Source organism: Nasonia vitripennis, chromosome 2 (genome assembly GCF_009193385.2).
Source record: "Nasonia vitripennis strain AsymCx chromosome 2, Nvit_psr_1.1, whole genome shotgun sequence".
Classification (NCBI taxonomy): domain Eukaryota; kingdom Metazoa; phylum Arthropoda; class Insecta; order Hymenoptera; family Pteromalidae; genus Nasonia; species Nasonia vitripennis.
In genome coordinates, this window is record NC_045758.1 from 14,708,823 (window position 1) to 14,734,481 (window position 25,659).

The window sequence follows — 25,659 nt, forward strand, 5'->3', positions numbered from 1 at the left end:
CGATACGTATAACGCGAAACATTATGAATGCCAATGTAAAATAATCCCAAGCTTGAAATTTATAATGCTACTCCAATATCCGACGCGGCCAGATTTAAAAAAATGTGATTTATTAATTTGATCAGGGAATACGATTAATCAACAAAATTACGTGAATCGATTTTCCGTTATTACCGTTATAATTAATATTGTACTGCGCTTGTTTATACTCTATTAAAAATTGAAGCCTGAATGCGATTGAGTTTATGTTTGCATTCGTGGTCCGTTTTGCAATCCTGCTAATTGAAAAAATTATTTTTTGTTCCGCAACTCCATTGTCGTATTTCATCGTTTTTACGAATCGTCGCAATACATCTGACCAGTGGAGTACGTTCCAATTAATTAAAGATATTCTGAAATTAAAAATGACGAGCTGAAAGCTACAGCCAAGGCTATAAAGAATAAATTGAATCGGTTATGATAATACATCAGACTGGAATAAGGTGCGAGGATAGAATTTTCAATGAGGTCCGGAATATTTAAAAAAGTTTCCGTGTCATGTCCGAACAGAGTGGATAGGAAGAGAGAGCGAGGGAGGAGAGTCGGCCAGCTATAGTAGAGGAAGAAAATAAAGCAGCGGCTGGCGAAATCAGAGGTGTAATATTCGTAAAATGCATAGCAATGAATTTCAATGAGAATAAAGCAGCCGTCCTTTTCTGTTTCAGCTCTTCCGTCACACCTACCTGGCCCAGTACAAGATCGTGAACCTCGAGACGCTGTAAGTAAACGAGCCGTGAGCTTATCGCATTTACGTTATAATCATATTTCAGACTTATTTCGGGGCTAAAATTTAAATTTGCATTTTAATACCGAGACGCGCGCGCAAAGCAACCACGGCGGCGCAGAGAGGGAGAGAGATAGCCAGTAGCTGTCGGCGACCGCGTGCGCGCACCGGGCGCAAATTACAAACTGTGCCCGCACGCGAATTTAATCCTCCTTCTCGCCTTATATACCTTTGCGTTTTCCGCCGAGGGAGAGGGAGAGGGAGACAGGACTGCCGGCAACTTTCTCATCCGGGGATTTATACATTGCGCGCTGACGTTGCTTTAAGTGAGTCCTCTCGAAGAATGCGCTATACCTCCCTTTGTAAATCTGAACTTTAAACCACGGCGAAATAGCCCCACGGACTAATACTCCGCTCCTTTCTGTTTGTCCAGCTCCCCGTCGTCCCCGTAACTCCCTAACGACGTTGCGCGAACGAATTCCCACGAATCATTTCGCCCACTCAGACTTTCATGTCATTCCCTCTCTCTTATCTCTCGGCGGTTTATTTCGTCCTGACCTCGTTTGACTCTGCGCTCGAAGTACACAGCCCCGTAATAGCCATCCTTAATAAACGTTCCGGGGTACAGGAAAAAAAAAACGAATTATTCCACTTTCAAAACGGCGCTTTTTCCTTCTTGCTTTTTCGCGTGCCCTCGTGGTAGTAGAATCAAAAAGCTGGGGCCACTCCGCCTAATGGACGTGCTCCGATGATAAAGATCCGATTACGCTGAAACCAGCCGATAACATATACATCAGTTAAGACGTCCAGTAATCCATACACTACATCCGTATGGATTTCTCTATCCGTACTCCATACTGCCCCGAGTGAAAAACTCTCCAATGGCTCTCTCGCGCCGTCCGACCAAATCCGGACTGCTCTACTTACTCGATTCCAACGCGTTTCGCGAGTGCGCTCTTAATTTATCTCTCCCAGAAAGCCAGTACTCTCGAGTGCGATTTCGTGGCTCCAGCTCTTTTCAAATGAAAATTCAAGGTGCAAGAACGCTAATTTCTGAATTTTCTCTCCGGGGGGATTAAGGATGTTGACACTTCGCGGCCGCACGAGAGTGAGCCGAGAGAGGGAGGGAGCCCGCATCGCGCGGGAAAATCGGCAAAACACGTTACATGCCGTTTCCCCGGTCATTTCGCTTTTTCCACTCGGCCCCTAAGCTCCTCCGCGTGCGGGCAGTAGCTCGAACGGCACTTACTCGTCCGATGCTCCCTCTCGCTTCTTCTTTTTCATATTATAAATCCTCTTTTTCGACCGAGCGTGTCCTATACGCGACTCCCGAGCTGTATGACCGTGACAGGGCCGCCAGCGAGCCCTTATTGCCCCCATCTCGTCTTTCTTCTTTTGCGGCTCTTCTTGCACTACTCTTGGCTATATAACCCGCGTCTGGCTGTTGACGCAGTTCCGTCTCTTCAGCTCCTGCCTGTATACACGCCAGCGTTCGTTATGTAGGCTACCGCGAATATTATATTGGCCGTAGCGCGAGTCGTACTCGCGTCGCATCGACAATAACCTCATCGATCGACTGGGAGTCGCATTAAAAAGCGGAAATTAAGAAACTTAGCAGCAACAAGTTAATAACGGCGGCCTGTTGTTTTACGACGGACGCGAGATTAATAGCGACATGAAAACGCAACGCGAGGAGCAGAAAGAGCGACGCTGAATTTTATGAGCCGTTATTTACACGAGTGTCGTTAAACGTCGAAGCGTTAATAAAGTTCCAGTTCAACTTTTCTTCTGCATAAATCTTGGAGAGAGCGGCCGAGTGGGCATTATGTTTTTATTTTAATTTCCTTCGCGCGCGCGCACACATACAGTGCAGGACTTCTCTCGCAAACGCTGTGCGATTCATTTTAGCATTGTCCTGCGCTCGTTTGCTATTTGCCGCAGCAGAGAGAGAGAGAGAGAGAGAGAGAGAGAGAGAGAGAGAGAGAGAGCGAGCCGCCGCTCCTCGAGAATGCAAAAAGAGACGACTGCTTTTCATACCATTCTTTGCCGCTTCTTCTTTTTTCCCCCTCGGAACGGCGATGGTCTTCGAGCTCGAAGCGGCTAGGTATATAGACGTAGCCGTCTTCGTCGTCGTCGTCGTCGCGGATGAGAAGTGGCCCCTAGGAATTTCTGGACAATGCAGTTATTCCCCGCAGCCCTGCGGCGTGGCTGCACGTAATATATACAAACTGCGCCGGCTTGCAGCTCTCTCGCTCTCTCGTCTTTCTCCCTCGTAGTTTGCGCACGTACACATACGTCACACGCCGCCTCGGGCGGACCGAGCACACATGTGTGCAGCGCGAAGCTCAGCCAGACAGCGTCGCAGGTCCGGCCATCATAAACTGGGAGAGGCTAGACTGAGTCTATCCGACCGACTCGTCCTTGCTGCACTTCGCGCTCCGTGAACACGATGCTCGGAACCGCTGAGCAGCCTTATTTATATGCTGCGAGTTGTAACATTAACCCCACTCGAACCTTATTCGGGAACACAAAGTAGTCGAGTACGCATTTGCATTTTTGGTTTTGGCGAAGATCGTTACTCGGTACGTAAGCGGCTTAGATTCATACTTGAGAAGAAAAGATGTTTGTCGACCGTCGCTGGTAGACGTAAATCTCGTACGATGAGAAATATTAATGAAAAACTAATGAATTTAATCCCTCTAATGTTCGAATTTCTTCCATAAAATACGGGTATATCACCGATTTCTTTATTTCGTCTTTCAACCTCGCAGCGCAGACTCGCTCGCAAATTTTTGAATTTGCCAGCGCACTGACTTCATATGCGAAAGAGCCAGGAACGCCAGTGCACTTTATACATTTCCAATTTCTGCGGTTGAAAGCTTCGAGCGGGAAAAATTCGACGGAAATTTTACCTTCGGCGAACAAACAACGATTCTATTGCGCGCGGTTGTTTTTTTCCCCAGACAGACCAGAAAAGAATGTTTAATATTCATTTTTTTTCAATAATAATTCTCGCGTACGCAGATTACGGAGAGTCTATCCGTCAAAATTCGCTGGAGTGTTCTATTTCTGCATACTTCTATTGTACGTATTCAATGAAATGCGAAATTTTGAGAGCGGCGCGTCAATTTCAACGATGGATGGGGGTGTGACCTAGTTGAATGCTGCTGGCGTGGATTAAAATTATTCTAGAATAAACGTTCTATGTTGGCTAGGAACGAACGAATGAGGAAATATTATTTGGGAATCCGGTTGCGGTTAACCATCGCACAATGCTTTGTTTGCAATGAAAAAACCTCGTGGAATAATCGTCAACTTGCAGGGTATACCTAAATGAAACCTAACATTACATTCCATATCAACTTGATTAGAGCGATCTTCATTTAGGTCAATGCACGTGCAGATCTTGCGAAAAGGGATGGTTAAAATACCTGCATCATGTTAACTACTTATTCCATCAAATGATATTAACCGATCCGTTCAATGCAGGGGTTTAATATAGCAGTCGAGCTTGAAAGCGCAAATCGAAACTGTACGCTGTATTAACCAAGTATAATCCTTCCAGGCAAGAAACTTTGCTGAGCGGGAACGAGTCCTCGGGGCTACAGCTAGCGGTCTGGGCTCCACAAGGCAACGCCTTGGTCTACGTCTTCCAGAGTAACATCTACTATCGACCTCAGGCGGAGGTGCCCGATGACTATCAAATCACCGTCACCGGCGCGTTCGGCACCATCTACAACGGCGTGCCCGACTGGGTTTACGAGGGTGAGTCCCTCCATATACTGTTTCCTTTATACGCTGTGGGAGAAATCACGAGGTTATCGCGCCATACACGTATAAGCAACGGGGGGCCAGAGAGACCGAAAAAGAGGAAGAAGACCGAGAGACCCGAGGCTGCAGAGCCGTATTGGACGCGTAAACAGGCTTACGTATTTTCACGTCGGTTCTTTCGCCCCCCCCCCTCTCTCTCTCTCTCTCTCTCTCTCTGCCACTCGGGATGCAGAGCAGCCGAGCTGCAGTCCCACTGCCATACGTGAGCAGAGTTTACGCGATTCGCGTTCTCCTGTCTTTATCTCTTTCCCTCTATATACACCCCGGCTCTCTGGGGAGAGGACAACTTGCATGCTTGCACACCGCGGCATTCGTTGCACGCTGCCGGAGAGAGGGAGGGAGAGAAAAGAGAGCTATGCCGCCTTCTCATCATTTCTTTTCTGCTTTACGCCTTTTTTGACCTTTTTGCGGGGGCGACGTTCATCAATTCTGTTTGATTAGAGGATACGGTTTTGTTTCTCCTCTTTGCGAGAAACAGCGCGTGTACAGCGCGCTCACAAAGCCAGCTCTGTGTGCACGCGCCACTTGGCTGCTTTTATTTTCTCCGCAATTACGCATTGCCTTTTTGTCGAATGAAATATTATACACGGAATGAGAGCGAGAGGCGTATGCGCGTCGTAACTCGGTGAAAATTCTACTCTCGCTTTGTTAATTTGCCAGAACTTTTTGCGCAAAGCCGCATACATTAATTAAGCGGTTATTATTATAGTCGCCCATACTTACAACCCGAAGCGCCAACGCGTACAACAAGTTCTTTGCATCGCGAGCGCGTGCGCGTATATACGTATAGCGTGTATAGCGCTTGAAAAGGCAGTAGCGTTAATAAAGGTTCAGTTTCGCATTCGCAGCGTTGTGTATACCGGGAACTTCTGGCTGCGCGCAACTTCTTGCGTTATCGCGTTCGAAATTTGAACTTTAATTAATTCGAATTCGCGCGCGAAGCAGAAATCAATTTAGCCGACGCGGCGGACTTGTACCAGAGTGTTTGATAAATTTACAGTTGCGAACGCCCGCTCGGAATTATTAAGAATTTAATTTTGAATATTTCACATCCACTTCTGCGCACTCGAGTACAGCGTCGAGTCGTCGCGCGTACGGCCTACTGCATTTACTCTTTTACCTGTCACGGGGCTTGTCGGCTTTGAGCTGTGCTAGTATAATTATTCGGGTACAGGATATACTCAGGACTGAAGCAAGTCAATCTATATTATATGCCCACATGCGCGTGGATGTAATTGGATTCCCATTGCCCGTGTATTTCACACTGAAAGTTTGCGGGCACATTAGAGGTGATCCTATAATTATAGAATTAATGAGATTTCCCTGCGGATTGACCAATGTTCGTTCGGGTGAACGAAATTGCGCTATCTCGATACTCAACTGATGTGCAAATAAGGAATCGAGGAATTTAAATTTGAAGAATCTACTTTTTGAAACCTAAAGAACTCAAGGTGTAAAGTACATGTGTGAAAAAAAACAATTAAACACATGTGCTTTCAAATCGAGATGCTGTATTATTTCACTTCCGTGTGATTGTGTGAAGGTTAAAAGAACTAATATGCCTCTTCAACTCAAGTGTAATCAATGTTGCTTATATTTGAGATCTATTCGTTACGACTGCTCGATGTAACTGTACTGCCCCACACCGCGGCCAGTCCTCCGCCGAACCCTGCGAACGTCGCCGCCGATCAGTGGAAAAACTATGATTACTTTACATTTCACCTTTCAATAACTGCTGTTCAATACATGAACGTGCATATGCGATAAAAACTCCAAGCATATACGGCCGCATTCCTAACACGCGTTTAAAATATAGAATATATACAAAACAATATGCGCGTCCGATATCCGATCCTTGCGGTATGTGTAGGCGAGTCATACATATTCAGCGAAATTTCGACTTGAAAAATCTATGATGATATTTGCGAAAACGAACAAATAAAAATAGAGCGACAGGAAAGTTCCATATCATAGCTGTGTCGCATTGGGTGCCAGGGGAAAATTCAACGGTGGCCAAACGCATCCGGCGAAAAATGGGAAACAACGATCGAAATAAAATAATGGCGAAAGAATAATAAAAGAGATTTATGCTCGAAACCGCGCACTCGATTTAGCTCTTACTTTGCAGCATTCGCTCGATTGATTTGTTGTCAACACGAAATACTTTCGAAATTCCCTTATCAATCGAAGTTTTACTACGCATGAGGTTCTACGCGCTATATCTGCGCACTCGCTCTCGTTCGCTACTGTCTGCCGTTTGCCTCATTGTCGCCGCGCGCTCGTGTGCAGTATATCGCCTAGAGCGAAAATACAGCTGTCGAGCGCACGGCTGAGCGACGCGGCGAAATTAGCGCGCGGAATAAAGAGCCCCCTCTTTAAAGACCGACTGCAGCGAGAGCTTCGACTCCTCGTGATCCGGTATTAGTTACGTGACTTTACTGGCCGATGAGAGTGGACGAGGTGCGCCTCGGTCATTAGGACATTTTCAGTCGGATCACTCGACAGCCAGGATGTACGTCCTTATTGCCGAGCGCGCGAGCCGAATTTGCTCTCCAGGCGTGCAGTGGCGGCCCACCCGTCCGTATAGGACTATGTCGATGCAGTATACTCGCTGGCAAACACGTGTATACGACTGCGCATACATTAATTTACATGCATGTGCGCACTCGTGTGTGGACTGAACGCTCCAGCAACAAAACTCATCCATTTTCCGACAGGTCAGCTTTACAAGAGTGCAAACGAGTTGCCGCGTATAACTTGTCACTTCTCCGTGTGTGCTCGGGCTAATTATTGCGTTGAGGGCGTGTAGCAGGATCGATGAACTAAGCAAAGTCGATGGCTGTTGGTGCGAAGAGGTTTTTCACTCTCTATTTGCATGTTGCACACCCTGAAAGTTATACATGGATTTAGTTTCGTACGCTGAAATTGTAAAAAGCCTATACATCTTTATGCCTTTAATAAATATCCAAAATCAGATTGTAAACAATAGTAGCGACACTCCTACGCATTGGTGATTATCGTTTATCGCCTCGAAAGATTGTTTTTCATACACTTCGTGAACTCGTACTGCAATGTTCTCTATGTGTACATTGATGTATTCTCTGATTTCATATCAATATATCCCCATAGCAACGGAACTATATAAATCATCTTAAGTTTTTCGGTTAAACAGCTGCTTGTGGCAGTTTCAGCCAAACTATCAGACGAATTTGGAAACTAACTATCCTTGTAAGGCCAGCATTTGGCTTGACGTACCCGCCAGACAGTATACTGATATTACTACTGAAGATGATCTTCTCTCGATTGCGCCTGATCAACATTTAGCGATACATCAGTTATATCTAGCGCGAATAATCTAATTATAAGAATAATATTTCTATTTATGCAACAATTGTGTTCATTAAAAGTACTAATGTTTATACGTAATTCATTATTTTTCATTGAACTTTTGAAACTTTTTTTTGATAAACACAACCATAAACCTACTCGGACAGAAGTAAAATCATCAGTTCTAATGGGCATGAGCCGTGACCTCAATAGCACGGCACGGGTATTTGAAAAAATACTTTCGCAAATACGGTCTCACTAATGGTGCCCCAGTAATGTACGAACAAAGCCTGATTCTCAAAAGAAATGTCTCCGCTGCCATAATCCTCAAAGAGTGTAGCGCGGGCACACTACTTTTTTTCAGCTCCGCTGCTTTCCGCGCGTAAGAGGAAAAAGTTTTGCAAATGTTTTGCTAATTTTTTGCAAGTTTCCGAAACCTTTGCAATGATACTGTGCGGAACTTTGAATATAATGAATGTTCCGAAGTTCGGGGGAACTTTTAGCGAACTTTACTGAAAGTTCAAGTATACGTAATATTATATTATTGTACACGCTCGAAGCTTTTTAAATTGTATACATGAGAAATTTGACTATTACTAGGAATGAAGGCGCGCTTCGCGCGCTCTTGATTCTATCTCTGTCTAATAACACTGGTAGAAAATCTACCATAAGTGTTGGGCGGCACACTAACGTCTGCTAATATTTTATAAGCGTGTAACATGTTACTAAATCCCTCAAAACTATTTTTTAATAAATATATTAATAATGCTCAATGTCGTCATCATTGGTTTGAATAGTGAATTTGAAGAAAAGTTCAGTATAAGAGTCAGTGGGTTTGTACTTACTATGCTACCTAGAAAACATGTAAACTACATGATTATGATTTAACTGTTTTCATTCATATTTTCACATCGAGATCCATTTGAATTTTTTAATCTAGCGTATCAAATTTTGCTTGTAGACAGTTACACAGACACTACCATCTCTAGCACATTGTATTTCTGGTTTCCAGTGTATTTTTACATGAAGAAAGTGGTAAGTATTTTAGCTTTTTTGTCAAGGCATTAATTAGAATTTAGACTTTGCAGTTAAGGTCGATTCAACTTTAAATATCTTTTCACAATCACAAAAGAAATCTATATATGAGCTCTCAAGACCTGTTAGTTTTTGAATGAGAATAAATGCAAAAATGGAAAAACAGGTATCGGTCTCAAAATCTCTCACAACTATTAAAAGTCAAAATTCTAATACCTTTGACAAAAAAGCCAAAACATTTATCACTTTCTCTATGTAAAAATATGCTAGAAACCAGAAATACAATGTGCTAGCGATAGTAGTTTCTGCGTAACTGGCTATAATTAAAATTTGACCTGCTGAATTAAAAAATGCGCATGATCCTGGATGTGAAAATATGAACGAAAACAGTTAAATCAGAATCATCTAGGTTACATATTTCTAGGTAACACGTCTAGTAACCTTTTTACAATTCAAAGAGCATTGTATAATGATAGACTTAAACTTACTGACTCGGATACTGAACTTTTCTTTAAATTCACCTCTCAAACCTCACCGAGGGCGACTCTGGACACAGAGACACAGTATATCTTCAAACTCTTTATTGTTTTAATTGAACTTCTCACTGACATTTAAAAAAAAAAAAAAAAAAAAACTAAATAATATTCACACACTTTATTAATACTTCAAATAGGGTTAGGGTGCCACTTTTCAATACACATGTTGTAATACTACACACTCTTGGTAATGATTAATTTTTACTAAAATTTCTTGCTAGTTATATTACATATATTTTGTCTGTTATCAAGGTTTCCACATTTCATTTTAAACACCTCAAACATTTCTACCAGGTTTATGAGTTACGACTGTTTTGAGGGTTATGAATTTAAAGCGCGGTTCTGATCACGTTGCCTAGGCAACCAACCAATCAGAATCACGTATTAAATGCTTCACAACAAAGGCCATCATTTTTTTAAGAGAGGAGGATTAATAGTGACCTGCTAATTATTGCTGCTAATTGTTGGTACGTCGAGTATGCATTACTTGCATTTCACTGCAATTAATTTTGCTTGTACGTATTTTTTTGGTTAACCTCGAAAATTTCGTTGTTTCAATATTGAAAACTTTAAATCTATGATTATGAGTTCAGTTATGCGTAATACACATGCTTGAAATTTCAGTTGATTGTTTACGTGAATAATAATTAAATGAACGCTGTGTGTCGTTTAAACTTTAAAAAATCCCCATCAGTATTTCCCAACTGACGGTGAACTCTGGAATAACACCCATTCCACGCGTAAATCCTGTCTCCAAGCTCAACGTCCAGTTATTCCGCACGCAAAAATACTTGTAACCACTGAAAAGCAGCGCACAGAGAGAAATATCTCGGAGACAGAAAAGAACGAATTCTAGCCTATAGCGCGCGATTGAAACGTAACAATATCAATCATACGGTGCAGTCAGTCGTGAGCCAGCGCAATGCGCCGTAAGAAATTGCGCGATTCGCCACGAGCAGTATATAGTATAGTCCGTGAGAGCCGCACGCAGAAAGTGAAGCACTACGCAAGTCGACTGTTTTTCGCGGTAAGGGCACCTTTCAAAGTGTACACACCCACCGGGAGTCGTCTGTGTGTATTGAAATCCGATCATGGCGTCGCGCGGCAGCGATGCGAATACTTCTCAATGGGCCGACGCCGATGAGATATCTTCTACTCCCCCGCCCACTGCGCATTCCGGCGCTCTCTATCTCTTTATTTGACAACCAGCAGGAGGAGCGGGAGGCGGTGGCGAAAGAGAGCGCAAAGAATATCGGTATTCCGGACATGAATCTGATTTGGAATTCTATGTTCTCCTTATGCAAGGCCGCGCGCTTCTCTCCCTCACGCGCGAGGCGCGAGCCTCAAGTTGCCGGGGAATATGAATGAAAAGCGAGCGTAGACGCGAAGAAAATAAATCCTCTTCTCGACGACCCGGTCCCTGCTGCGAAAACAGGAGGACATCGACTGGGGGATTTTTTAATCTCTCGTCCCTTTTACTCGCTCCGAGAACTCCTTATCCGAGCTTAAAGTCCATCACACGCTTTTAGGTCGGCTCGCGTCGCAGAGTGTTCGGGAAATTTCAAATCCGCCGCGTTATAGTTGGTGTCGTCACAGCTGGATTTATTCGTAATGGAAGTGGAAGTTATGCCGTCGGCGCGGAACGCCGGTGCCTACACGAGCTTATTTCGACTTGGGATGCGATGTTTTCCCGTAGAGATATAAGTGTGGCTCAAAGTTCGAAGACGAGCGCGCCGGTGCAGGATGCGAGTAAAAAAGGGTGTGTTTTCACTTAACTTGCCAGTGGAATGACTCAGTAGACTTCGGGCTCTGTAAGAAACTTTTTCATATCGCCATTCAGATCCGGTGTCCTTCGGCGAACTTCGAGCTTCCGCTTCTTCGAGAACGTTTTCTCCTTCTGATAACTCCTTTTCTCGCTTCCGACCCGCGACGACTTCTTCTCTTCTATCTTCCTGTCGCAGGTATTCTTGGAATCGTTCGTCAGAAGAAATTATTTCTGTATCTCGTCGCTGCTCTCTATATGCTACAATTCAGAGAATAGCGCGAGATCGAGTCGTTCTCCTCCGATCCCCCCTCGATCTATATGCAGACGAGAGCTCACGATGGCGGCGAAGCCCATACACGAAGCCGGATCACAGAAAACAAATCCGGGTGTCGAAAAATGCAGGCTATATGTAGTGCGCCGTGTGTATAGCTTTCTCTCTGTTGCGCCCGACGGATGCGCGGCGCACGAACGTGAAAATTGAAATGGAACCTACAGACAACATCGAGGAGGCGTGGAGTCGAGGGTTTGAGGAAATCCGATACACACAGCTCTCTCTCTCTCTCTCTCTCTCTCTCTCTCTCTCGGTCCCATATACACCCGCGCGGAGTTTTCTACCTGTACACATTGTTACAAGCGTATGTGAAAGAAAGAGAGAGAGAGAGAGAGAGAGAGAGAGAGAGAGAGAGAGAGAGAGAGAGAGAGAGAGAGAGCTGGAATATTGGCCTCAGGCGGCGAACAGAAGCACTCCCGTGGCGGTCGAAACTCGCTGCACACACGGACGCATACCCGCCTATATGCAGCACACCGAGAAGAAAGAGAGAGATGAGGCAGGGGGGAAGGCTAGAGCTGCAGCAGCAGCGGCGGAGAAAATCAGCTTGCTGACGCGACGCTACTGCTCCGACACATGTAAATCAGCCTTTATTTCTGGAGCAGAGTAGTCCTGCAGGAGGAATCTACATAGGTATAGCGAAAGAGAGGGAGACGCGGCTTGCGAGTCCCCCGCGCGATAAGCTGCAGCGTCGGCGTAAAACTCGGCGGCTTCTCTCGTCCTCAAACTGACGCGAACGAAATACAAGCTGTTGAAAAGTTCTTGGCACGCGTTTCTGCGATTTCCTCAGCTCCCGCTGTCTGTTATGCGAGAGCCGGAGAGTGAGATAAAACACCGGAGCAGGTATCGACAGACCATCGACTGGCATTACCGTATCGTCCCGCCTCGATCCGATAATGTACTTCTTCTTCGGAAGACGAGAGAGAGTGAGAGAGAGAGAGCCCAGGCCGTCGCTGTGGACGACACTTCTGAATTCTAATCGACTCTCGAGAATGTAATCTTTATCACGAGCGACCGACCCTCTCTCTCTCTCTCTCTCTCTCTCTCTTGCTCTCGGCCCCCCGGCTGCGTGTCCGTCGTTTACGATAACACCCGGCGATCCCTCGCCAAGAGTTTCGCTTTGATTTTTCCCCTGTATTTCGAGTGACGATTCGAACTCTTATCAATCGATGGGTTATTACTGCGACTCTCGTGTATGTATTAAATTGCACTGGCCGGCAAACACTGCTCGCACCGGTCCTGCTAATATTTACCGAAATACTCTCTCTCTACTCGTCGATTATCGAAATGAACGGTGTATTTAGTTTGCCCTCTGCAATATAGTTGAACAAGCGACGACCAAACTGAACCGTAAGTACCGATTTTACCTGATAATTATGCAAATAGATAATATAAACAGTAGTGACGCAGTTCCTAAATCGAAGCCAGTTTTTTCGTTTCACGCGCGGTATCAGCGACGATGGAATTGCCGCAGGGAATAATGCGCCGGGGCGGTGTGCAAACTCGCGAGCAACTGCAAGCGAGTACAACTTCGTTTGGATGGCTCTATATACAGTCATCACAATACACGGTATGGTTAATTTAGTAGTTCTCGTCACCGAGCGCTAATAATAATCAAGTTAAAACTAGATACAATGGCTGGTTGACCCCCTACCTCTTACACATTCTCTCTCTCTCTCTCTCTCTTTATCTATCTATCTAACTCCTGCTATTAAGCTAGCATCGCCAACTTTCCGAGTTTAGTTTACGTTACACGCTCTCGGTAAACAATATAATTGTCATGTAAACGTCATCTATTTACCGAACACAATGCAGCTCGATCTTATAGCTAATGCTCTATAAACTCGCGCATTCATCGAGCGGACAATGGTATATGTTATGCGTGTGTCGGTTTTGTTCTCCTGATCCTGTAGTAACATGATTTAGGCTTCGGTGATTGATGGAGTGTGTAGCTAATAATTTTCGTTAAAAGCATGCGCTGAATTTTGAACGAAGCAAAAATCTGCCTCACTCTATACGCTCGAGGTATCGCGCATTTTGTTAATGAATTGGTCATCTAGTGCATTATAAACAAGGGCCTAACGTCGTGCGCTTTTTATTAAAGTGAAATAAAATTCGATTTTAAAAGTAATTTCATAAATTAACTCGAAGCATAATTAACGCGTATATAAACTCGGCGGCGGAGCACGCATTAAAAATTGCGTCAACTCTGCGGGAAAATTAATTTCCAAATTAGTTTGCGAATTTGCGCGACGGTGTACAGCGCAGCGCCGGGCAATAAAAAGGGGTTCACCAAAAAAAGGAGGGAAAAAAAAGTATCGCCAGAAGCGGTGGAAAAACAAAAACGTATTGAACCGAGAGGCGCCGCAACTTCTGGCTAAAAACTTTCCGGCAACGGCAGCGACTGTGTGCGTTGTGGCGTGGCGTTATGTAACGCGACGTGGTTTGATGTAATTCCGCGAGGTATACACGCGCTCGCGCGCGCGACACAGAGGAAGGGAGCAAGTGCGCAAAATAGAGAGGAAAGTCGATCGAAAAATAGCGGGAGCGCCGAGCGTGCGATGAAATACACGTTGCTCGCTTTTTAGCTTGTCAACCGGCCAAAAAGACGAGGACAGCCGAACGAAGAGCTTCAAAAAAAGGAGAACAACGGGATGATGAGAAAGCGTCCTGCGGAAAAGAGAAGACCAGGGAGATAGAGAGCAGAGATGCCTTGGAGCGGTTCCTCCAGTCCGAGAGAAAGAGAGAGTGCGGAAGACGGACTGCAGGAAGCGAGGAAACGCGAAGGGGAAAAAGGTCGAGAGGCGAAGGGGCGACGGTAGGACAGGAGGAAGAAGAGTGGAAAAGAATCCGAAATTCGTTTTTTAGCATTGATGAGCGGCCACGGCAAGCTTAGTGCTTTTTCCCCCGCGCTCTGCTGCTGTACAGGAATTTCGTCCGCTCGCTCGTGCGCAGTTTCAGCCGCCGGGACAAAAATAAATATATATTACACAACGCGGACTGAGTTGAGCAACGCCGCGACTGCATTGTGTTTGCACTCTCACGTGCACACGCACACATGCACAATATTGTAATGCATGCACGAGGATCGTCGTTGACGTCGTCGCTGACTCCTATGTGTGTGCGTACGTATGCGGGCACATGCACGCATGCGGAACACGAGACATCCCGCACTGCTGAAATACTGGAAACTGAAGACACGCTATACGTGTGTGTGCGCGCGTTGAACAAGTAGTAAAGCCAAAAGGAGCCTTTCGCTCTGCCGGCTTCGTTGCAGGACACGCTTTCGCGTGTGCACAGAGCCGCAGCCTCCGCGAGAGAGTCGCTCTCTGACATGCGACTATACTCTTGTATTATATAGCTGCGCGTGTGTGTGTGTGTGTGGCTGAGATGGGAGCGGAATACGTGCAAGGAGCTTTGCTCTGCACACGTGAGCGAATGTCGGGGCGAACGCGTGGTATGGGGGGAAAAAAGCTTGAGAGCCTAGCGAGCGGATCATTGCCAAAGAAAGGAGAAATTTGTTCACCGAATTGCTCTTAAAGGGGACTCGACTGTTATGCTATCAGGGACATGCTTCTTCCTTTTATTCGCTCTGCACCCTTCCTTTGCTGCAGCATCGGTACTGTTCAGTTGATTAGTCGAGAACAAAATAATTTGAGACTTTGTGGAGAGCGATAAAGCTCGCTTCACATTTGCATTCGTTCGTTTTTAATCTAAAATGTTGGAAAAAGAAATTAATTCAATGATGTAAGCACGACTTTGGATGCACATAAACTCGAGTAGTTCCCTTCAGTAGTATGATCCGAGTATGGGAAGGCGTCAGTTTACGTTAGGTAGTAGTTGCAGTGCGAACACTGAAAAATGCTGCGGGCAGCTGCTGCGTCGGATCGACTGTCGCCCGCATACGTGCAAAAATTTTCCGACGGTAGCGCAGTCCAAAACTCCAACGTGTGTTCAGTGAAGGATCAAGTTTCGATAGTTGAAAAATGTTGAGTTATTGTGGATTTCACGAAATATATTAAGCTTTGGAAGCCTTTCACCAAATGTACGGCTTCGAAGGAATGGAAGCACAATTAAAATACGTTGATATTATCAATAACAGTAATGATACATTATTATTATCATTATTTTGCACTCTACATTCGTCTTCAAAGGTTGAACTGTATCTATGACATTCCTAAATTTAAAGTACTCCTATAGGATCTAATATGATATATAAAACCGAAGATTATCAGTTTAATAATGATCGCGACAATAAAATAACCTACTAGAATATATTTATACTGCTGAATTAATATGGGATTAATATGATACTGTTTGCGGATGAAACGATTTATACTCATTCTGCCACATCGATTAAAAATTATATTGTGACAGATTCGTTACTGTAAATTATGATTCGCTGTTTAATTAAGAAAGATGGATGGACGGATGATGCTATTATGAATGAAACATTGATTGATATTGCAACGATAATACAAATTAAACGTACTGATGGACAAGATAACGATTTTACTAAATACCGATTATTGCACACAGTTTCGATGTATCAATGATTGTTACAAAATTTCGTTTATTTTTGGGTAAACTATAAGTTTCGTTTAGTTATAATTTAACCGAGCTGAGACTATAACGGATGAAAAATACTTTCGTGATTAAATTTTGGTTCAGCGATCAGAAAATGTTAAGAATTTTTCATTAAGCCCCGGCATCAAAGTATGTTATTGGACATTTTATTAGTTCGATGCCAGTAAACAATGGACGGCCACATATCTCTATTAGATAAAAGAGCAATTATTCCTCGCTGATACATCGTAAACTTTATTAAAAATACCATTAATGCTCAAAGAGCCGTCCTTCCACGAACAGAGAGAAGGTCGTATCAATGCGAATAAAGAAGTAGACAACATCGTCAGAAAAGTTTTCAATGCACTGATCCAAGTTGACTTCTCTGATCTCCTTGAGATAAATCAGGCATGTCTAGATAATATTTTCCCTTGAAATTTGTCCGGAGACACGCGCGCGTTAACAGAAATTACGCCACCCCGTGCGACACATCTATACTGTTAAAGTTGAAGGCGTTCGCAAAACACGACGCTAACCTCCTTTGCAACTCTCGCAATGGCTTACTTGGTCCAGGCCCGTGTACCAGCCGAGTCGACCCTGTGTGCTCAGAGCGCGCTGTTAACTAAAGTGTACATATACTACTACCACTCGAACTTCCGTGAAAATTCTGGCCTCGCGAGTTGCGCGCGCACACACACATGCATGAGCACACACTCGCGTGTCAAGGGGGTTTTGTGCGTGTGTGTGTACGACATCTGCTGCTGCGGAGTGCATCCGCGAGCGAAAGAGATAGACTCTAAGCGGCTTGCTCTTTCTTTTTTCTCCACTTTGGAGTTGTTGCTGTAAATAGCGGGTATTACAAGATGCTGCAGCTGCGTTTTTCCCGCCGTTTGCTCTCGTGGCGAACTTGCTGCGCGCCTGCGGTATCAACAAGATCTCGCGGATGTTTTTGAAAAATTCCCCTCGTGTATCTTGTAGAGTTTTTTCTACGATTCTTTGCTCATACCCTCGGTTTGTAAGTGTAGGATACGTCGAGAGTAGACACTTCTGCAAGCTCCCGAAGGATAATAGAAGGACGAGTCAAATCGATCCTGCATGAATATTATTATTGTATACCCGTTCCTATATGAAGGACTTAGCCGACGACAGAGTGGAATATGACCTTGCAAAATTTTACGTGTACGCATCGACAAATATTCCGTTTGAATTCCCCGCATTTGAAATTCTAATATAATGCTTTGAATCGGCCCTTATTACCGTGCATATCAAATTTCCGCACTAACCATGCCGGGGCGAAAAGAAGCTTAAGCAAGTATTAGGGAGGTTTCTGAATATATTTATTCGTCGTTCCCCTCGGGCAACGAATAACGCGCGTAAAAAAGAGAAATTTTATTGCACTGCGAGTGATGCCATAACTGGATTAGTAAATAAAATATACATGTATATACTTTTGGAATATCATTATTCGCTTTTCGAAGGAAGATCAGCGAACGATGCTGCCGAGGGGATGCGCGACAAGGGACTATTAACTTTAAATTGTTCCTCTTTACGATGATGCACGAACCCCCCAATTAACTGGAATAAAATATTTTTATCCATACCCAATTAGTTTTCAAGCTCATAGAATTAGTTAATAGAAAAATATATCCGCTATCCGAGATTGCTTGTTACTTATACTCTTCCATTTTCATTCGCCTTTTCCAGAGGAAGTATTCAGCTCTAACAAGGCGATGTGGTTCTCTCCGAGCGGCACCAAATTGGCTTTCGGCCACTTCGACGACACACATACTCCAATAATGAACATCCCTTACTACGGCTTTCCCGGATTGACCTTTCAATATCCCTCGGCAATACCGATTCATTATCCAAAGGTGAGTAAATCAATGTTTCATACGTGTCTCTCATTATTTCTAAAAATATTTTCATCACACGTGTTTCACGCCTTATTATCCGCACGTAAATACGCAATTTAACGCGCCATTCGCCTGATTCTAAGGTCCTGACAGTCTCATGATTAATTATGCAGGTACTATACGGGTATATATACACCAAGGATAATTTGTAATCACCGCCTCACACGCGATATTACCGCGTTCTCGCCATATATATATATAGAGAGAGAGAGAGAGCATTTAGAATTTGGTTCACCCTAAAAGCCGCAAATTTTAATAAAAGTGAACAATCGGAATATTTTGATTTTTGCTGAATGCTACAAAGTTTTATATCAACGTTTTTCGATTGATCGATTGTTAAAAACGCGAATTTCATAATAATAATATAGAAGCCAGAGCATCGAGCTCATTTCGAAAGCTCTCGTAAATTTTAAACCCGTTATACACGAGCGCGAGTCGTTCGTTTTTGGCCGAGGTATGACTGCGCGCAAGGCGAAATCTTTCGAAGCCCGTAGCAGTCCTCATCCGATAGCCCGTTGACGTAGTAAGCGATAATCGCAAAGCGTAATGGAAGGGCTTCTAGGGTTACCGGCGAAATCGCCCGCGTAACAGCGTTGGATATCACAAAACACATAACACTGCGCGGCTTTGCTCTACAGAACAAGCGCGGGCGTGCGACGCGGTGCGCGCCAGTAATTGCGATAATAATAATAACGGCAAGAGAGAGAGAGAGAGAGAGAGAGAGAGAGAGTGAGAGAGAGAGAGAGAGAGTGAGAGAGAGAGAGAGAGAGAGAGAGAGCAGCGGCGGCAGTGCGCGACAAAAAGCGCATAGCACCGAACGAACGCAGCGAGCGCGCAATGACGGCAACGCACACGTGGCAGTAATAATAATGATGATGCGCGGCTATAATATCCCAGCAGCTCCGCGGGACAAAGATGAGCTCTTTTGCGCGCCGGCGAAATAGTTAGAATCTGGCAAGTAACTGAATCAGTAACGGCGTCGGTAAACGTAAGCCGAGTTTACGGCGCGCTGTCCATTATCCGCGCGGCATACAGTGCAACAGCATTTCGCGGGGGCCGCGAACGCCATAACGATTTGGACAACACGTGTAGGCGGACAGCGCTGTCGTCGGGTCGGGGCGGCGGTATACTTTGTGTGCGTGCGCGCTGTGTCTATGTGCACGGCTGTTGGGCAGTGCGCGCGTGCAGCGAGGTTGCGGTTTTGCCCCGCGCGCGTGAAAGCGAGATGCGTCGGGCCAAGGCACGAGGAGGAGTAGTATAGCAGAGCAGCAACGGCTGCAGAGATAACGGCCGCACCCTGCGTATACGTACAGCGCGGCGCACAATGCGCTTATGCACCGCAGCGGGCGCGAGCGCGCAATTTCCATAATAAAGGAGGCGAAGGTGCCGACGATGGAGATACACAAAGTCGTAAGTCGAGAGCGCTCGCGCATAATCCAGTAATTCGCGACGACGACGGCGCGGGCAAAAAGAAGAAGTCGTCGCGTCGTTATAGCATATCGAATAAAACTTTTCCGCGCACAATGGCTCGCCGGCATTATTCCCCAGTACATAGGCAAATTGGATGCGTGCACTCACATACAGGCCCTGCCGGCAATCCCAATCGAACGGATTTCAATCCCTGGAAGCCTTACAATAGCCGATACCTTTATTCGCGCGCTAGCGACGACAACTCTCTCTCTCTCTCTCTCTCTCTCTCTCTCTCTCTCTCTCTCTCTCTCTCTCTCTCTCTCTCTCTCTCTTTCCCTCTACTCGACTGGCTATATACTGTTTCTCACTTGCGTGCCTCATCCCCAAAAAGCTCTGCGAGCTGTAAATTCAATTTATATATATCTAGGCCGGCGCACAATTCCCGCGCGTGCACGCGGAGAGGATCCGTGCGCCAATTGCGGAAAAGGAAACTGCTGGATCGTATAATACGCGCCCGCGCGCAGTCGTCGCCGACAAAATACTTATGTGCGTATGCTCGGCTGGGTATAAATTGAATGCCCCCCGCGGATCGATGACAATAAAGTTTTCAGAGTGTCTTTTACGTATACGTGTATACGGAGCCCTTTGCGAGAGAAGAGAGGGAGAGCGGGTGTCGTAAAGATGCCCCCGACCCTTTCTCATCCCTCTCGGCCTCCGGTATAATAGGGACGTCGTGTAGGAATGGTAATGCGAGAGCTCTGGGAATCAATGTCCCGATGAATTAGGTGCTGGGAAGAATAAACGATCGCGTACTGATGATCACTGATGATCACTGTTCTTTATTGAAGTACATCGCGAGTATACGACTTTGACGACGACGCGAAACGGGATAATTAACTCGAGAACAAAGTACGAGTAAGAGTGTCTCTCTTCAGTCGTATCATGCAAAATAAAAATATGAGAAGTAACGCCGCGCTCGCGAGTAAATCGGACCCGATTCTGCCGGAGCGGATGGGAGCCGGAGAGTGGATATACACACGCACGTAAGAGGAAGAAGAATTTCACGCTCTCGGCTTTAAATTGATTTGAAGAGGGTATTCCCGAAGCGCCGAAAGATAGGTGCCCCTCCTGGGGCCCGCTACACAGCGCCGCCGGCACCTTCCCCGCACTTGTCTCTCTCGCTCTCCCGCACTTTTCGCCCCGCCGAGGAGAGAGTAGGTATATGGACGAGGCGACGGGCGCCCCCCGACCAGACAGGTGGTTCCTTGGACTCCTCGTAAATGCTCTTTTAAATCTTCCGCTGGCTACATCTTTGCGCGGCGCTCGTTTCCTCGCTCCCCGGGGATTACTCCCGTCATATTGCTCTCGATGTATGGACAGCCGCGCGCCCGTCGATCGGATAACCATCGATAAAATTATCCTTCCAATTCGTCCAGAATTTATCTCTCTCAGCTGTGACTCCGTATTATAGTGTTTTTCCGCCCGCGCGCTCGAGGAGTAAGCCCTTAATTTCATTTACCTCGGCGCTCGGCGTAACGAGAAGCTCGAAGGTTTACGGTCAATTTATCCTGTGATCACGTGTGCATTGAATACTTGTATAATGCGATGTCTAATGAAGTTAAAACTCTGAATGACTGTGCGGCTTGCGCGTGAATTCGGTGTTATAATGAGCAGTGATGAACGCGATGAGTGATGAACTACTGCATGATGATTATATTCAATATTAGGTATAACATAACACTCGCGCGATCGAAAGCGAACTAGAACTTCCAAAACTGTATATTTACCGCCAAATTCGACTCATTGTTAGATGCAGTATAAATAAAGAAGATAAGATACTAAATATTTGAAATTTCGGAATTTCAATTCAAGTTCTACAGACAGCAAAGCAAAAAGTTTGAGGCGACTTTCGCACCAGTGCATAGCGTGCAGCGCAAAAAGCAAACAAATTCCAATTCATATTAGCTGCAAGCAGTTTACAAACTGCGATAATAGGGAACAGACATGGTTCTGCTATATACATATAAATACTTATATACAGTAGAAAATAGCATAAGAATACGTTATGCATCAATTTTTTGCTGATCTAATACCTCTAGGTCCTAATATGAGTAATTAAAAATTCTTATGTTTGAGTAGTTTTTAAAACGGCAGCTCTCCAATATGGCGGCTCAAAGGATAAAGACCTAACCTAACATACGGGCATTTGAGTAGATAAATTCAGTCATTATGAATCTATTTTGATTTTGAAGCATAATCTCTCATCTCTATTATGATTTTGGAGAAAACAATAGGGTTATTTTATGTATTAAAATTTACATGCGTTTATACATCCATATATATTTTCATCCTTTGCGCCGCCATATTGATCACGTGAGCTCTCAATCGTTTAAACGTATCATTAGGAAACCGAATTTTCAAACAATATTACTTAACAAATATTGCAGTAAAAATCGTGAACCTTGTACTTTTGTGTAAGATTTATCCTTAACTTTATTTTAAGAAAGGTTTTAAAAATTATGTCTGTTCCCTATTATTCACTTATAGCGATAGCGCAGTAACGACGTCAACTCTTGCGCGCGAGGCGAAAGGGTGGAAGCGAGGGAGAAAGTATATGAATACAGGACTCGAGCCTCGCGTACAGACTATGCACAGCATCACGGATGCGCCTGTCCTATCTATGCAGATAGATACTGAATTCACACGGGGGTTTGATGTTGTAGACAATCGAATTACCGTTGTCTCGTTTCGTTCTACGGCTCTGCCTGGTGAGTTGGCCAAACTTTGCAGCAACCTTCATCGCGGAATATTCATCGCGCGCGCGATATTATTCCGCCCGTTCATAACGAGCGAGGGACTCGCGGCGGGGAATAATTAGAACGCAGCGTGCGCATAAAAAATCTAAAATTATCCGAAAAAAAGTAGAGCAAACCGCAGCTCCAACGGCAAAGCCACGTCGATCAAAGCGAAAAGAGGTAGTTCGAGCAGCAGGGAGATCGATGTGCAGCCATCTGGCTCGCTTTCATCGAAATCTGTCCGAAAATAATGGTCTCTCGCTCTCGCGTCCCTCTCCGATGTACCTGCGCGTTGAAAAGCGTCGCACCAGCAGTGAATTAACAACGAAACGGATAGTAAGCTCGCACGTTATATAATATATTACACAAAACGCTTGTTCGCAACGATGCGGCGCACACCTAGCTCGTATATTTGTTAATTAACCACGCTATATACGCGACATCTCGCTTTCACATGTATGCGAGAATTATGCGCCGCTGCAGGCTTTGGGGCAAAGTCAAGGAACTCGTTATCAGCTCGCTTTGATTCGCATCGTACCCGGGCCGCTGGCAAAAGAGTCGGCGGTGATGCAGCCGCTGCCGAGAGTGTGGGTGTGGGAGAGAGAAGCCTATGATACAGAACGTCAGATTTTACGGCGCTTCTATACACTCGCACGGCTATTGCTCGGATGCGCCGGCAAACGCTTTCGGTGCAACTCAAGCTTTCTACCCTCCACCTACCCCTCCCACTCTCACTCCATCATTGACACGAGTTCGACTCTGATGCTTGAAGCTCCGGGTGTGTGTGTGTGTGTGCATCTCGCTCTAACTCTCTCGACGGCCGCAATCGCGCAATAATCTGACGCATCCCTTCAACGCTGCAGCTACGGCCACTTTCTGCTTCGTCAGGCTTTTCTTAATTAAGCTATTGTTATTTCGCGCGCATCTGCTGCGATTACGCTCGTCGACACTCTCTGCGCCACGCAATAAGCGGAAAAAGTGAGCTTTCGCGACGCGCAGTTAACGAATGGCGGCTTTAATGCGTTTAATGCGCGCGCCCACGCTTATACTTGCTCATTTTTCGCCGAGCAAAGCTAAACTATCTGGATGAAATCGATTATACGTTCATACGCGCGGATAAGCGTATGCGCACTCGCGTGTAACTTTATTTGTTCGTTGAATTGATGTATATACCCATGTGCAGATTTGACGAGGCATTAGCGGAAAATGAATGCATTTTTTATATAACGGTGAATTAAATTCGATTTCCAAGATTCATTATTTCACATCTACTCTATGTAAAATGTATTTCATCGGTGTTACAAGTGCCTCAAGTTAAAACTTTGTTTTTCTCTTTTTTTCCAGAGTGGCACGCAAAATCCAACAGTGAAACTATTTTACGTCGATTTGGAGCAGGTAGTCAAAGGGAACGTGAGCTTGATTGAAATCGAAGCTCCGCTGAAATTATCCTACACCGAACGAATTTTAGCGTCCGTTTCCTTCCCCACGGATGGCCTTGTGTCCGCTATATGGATGAATAGAGTACAAAATCAAGCCTACTTTCACATGTGCAACGTTATCGATCGAAACTGCTCAACGGTATGTGAAACATCAATTTTTTACGTTTGACAAGTTTTTAGATACTTCCGAAATATTGACGCAAATAATAACGCATTGGTGAAACGAAGCAATTTTTTTTTTATTTTTCTTTAACAAACTGTTTTATTTATGTTCAAATTTTCAGAAACTTGCACCAAAAAATATACGTACGTTTGAAACGTACATCTACAAATATCGTCTATTTACTTGTTTGTCTCTTGAGTACATGAATGATAGCATCAAATAGCCAAAATCTGTAATTAATAAAACTTGCTTTCTAAAATTATACAATCGTCAAGATTTTGTAAAAGAAGCAAAATATTTTTTTAGTACATGTTTGAAGAAACATAAATTATTTTTATCATAAATCAGAAAATCTGACATAATCTTTTTATCACTTGTAGGCACTTGCTTACAAGGAAAGAAATGGCTGGGTCGAACAGTTCGTGCCTCCCTTGTACAGCAAAGACGGCACAGCATTTGTCTTAATCTTACCGCAGAAGCAAGGCAATCGCGGCGATTGGAGGCATGCGGTTTTGGTGACGGAAGCTACGACGAAACATCCAATAGTGACCGCACTGACTTCTGGCCTTTTTGTCGTTACTGAAATAGTGGCTTGGGACGAGGACAATCATTACGTGTAAGTGAACCTGATGGTCTTACTTCAGTTATAACTTTAAGCTGTTTAAAATTCAGTTCTGAAGCTCGACTAAAAGTCATTTGCCATATTCATCAATATTCACAGATAATTTTAGTTTTAACGGGCCAACTTTTGTATTGACGTTATAGTCGTCTTTCTCGTGCAGAACGTTTACTCGGTAATGAGTTTCAGCTGGTTAATTATAGGTATATATATATATGGTCAATATGGCTGGCATTTTAGGCATATCTCGCCAATATAAAACAGTCTTTGGACACACTGACACCCACACCCACACACAAACATCGCTTTCCGCATGACAACTGCTAAAGCGCATTTTTTAAAAAAGAAAATCAATGTAAAACGGTTATTTCTTTAATTTTTTTTATATCTTCGTTTCGTGGATTTTTGACGTTTCCACCGTACGAAATGCGGTTCGTAGTAAATTAATTATACGAAAAATCGGCTTATAAGCGTTTTGATTTTAAAGCCGAAATCAGCGAACTTTTGTCGACGAGATAAAGAACGTCTATATAGATGATGCTGGAGTAGCGTACGAGCACAGCCGTATCTTGCACAAAATACGCGCTTGGAAGCTTCGACTACCGCGCCAACGCCGACGTTGGCATAAAGGAACGTGACTGGACCTTAAAATTGGTTCAGTCGAAGGCTGAATTTTAAGCTTTAATCGGTCGCTACCTTTTCTTTCTATTTTTACGACTCCTTGTGCACGGGAGCTTAAATTTAAAAAAAAAGACTCGATCAACCTACTAAGAACTAAAGTCGTTCAGCTGCGCATTTAATTAGTGAGCGAAACTTTGAAGACTGTTCGAAACTTTCAGGCAAAGCTTTGATAGCGATAAATAAGCGTATGTTGGGTGCCAATTACAAACTTCCGTATGGATAAGTATGTACACGTGCAAAAGATCAGAGAGTGAATTGAGTAAATGGCAAGGAGATTGATGGTATCAGGAATTGCGTCAAGGCAGAGAGATAGGTAGTACCTTTAGAATGCACGGTCTTATTGATCGAGTTGAATTCGCCATTATCCGCGGTAATGAGTATTTCAAATTGATGCAATCAGCTCGACTGCTGGCTTTCCGTTCTTGCACGTTGATAGCGTTTATGAGATGCTCTTTATATTAATCGAGTCGTGTTATACGCGATGACTT

At 44.5% G+C, this 25,659-nt stretch overlaps 1 protein-coding gene across 5 annotated transcripts in view; it reads left to right on the forward strand.

Moving 5' to 3' along the window:
- The window catches only part of LOC100120008 (venom dipeptidyl peptidase 4), a 197,356-nt gene that overhangs the window by 141,626 nt on the left and 30,071 nt on the right, over positions 1–25,659 (forward strand). For all 5 annotated transcript variants that reach the window (XM_008203938.4, XM_008203940.4, XM_008203941.3 and 2 more), the window contains 5 exons: positions 705–757; positions 4,329–4,528; positions 17,856–18,022; positions 23,614–23,847; positions 24,252–24,487. In XM_008203938.4, coding sequence (XP_008202160.1) covers positions 705–757; positions 4,329–4,528; positions 17,856–18,022; positions 23,614–23,847; positions 24,252–24,487 — 890 coding nt within the window. The remainder of the gene's footprint in view (positions 1–704; positions 758–4,328; positions 4,529–17,855; positions 18,023–23,613; positions 23,848–24,251; positions 24,488–25,659) is intronic.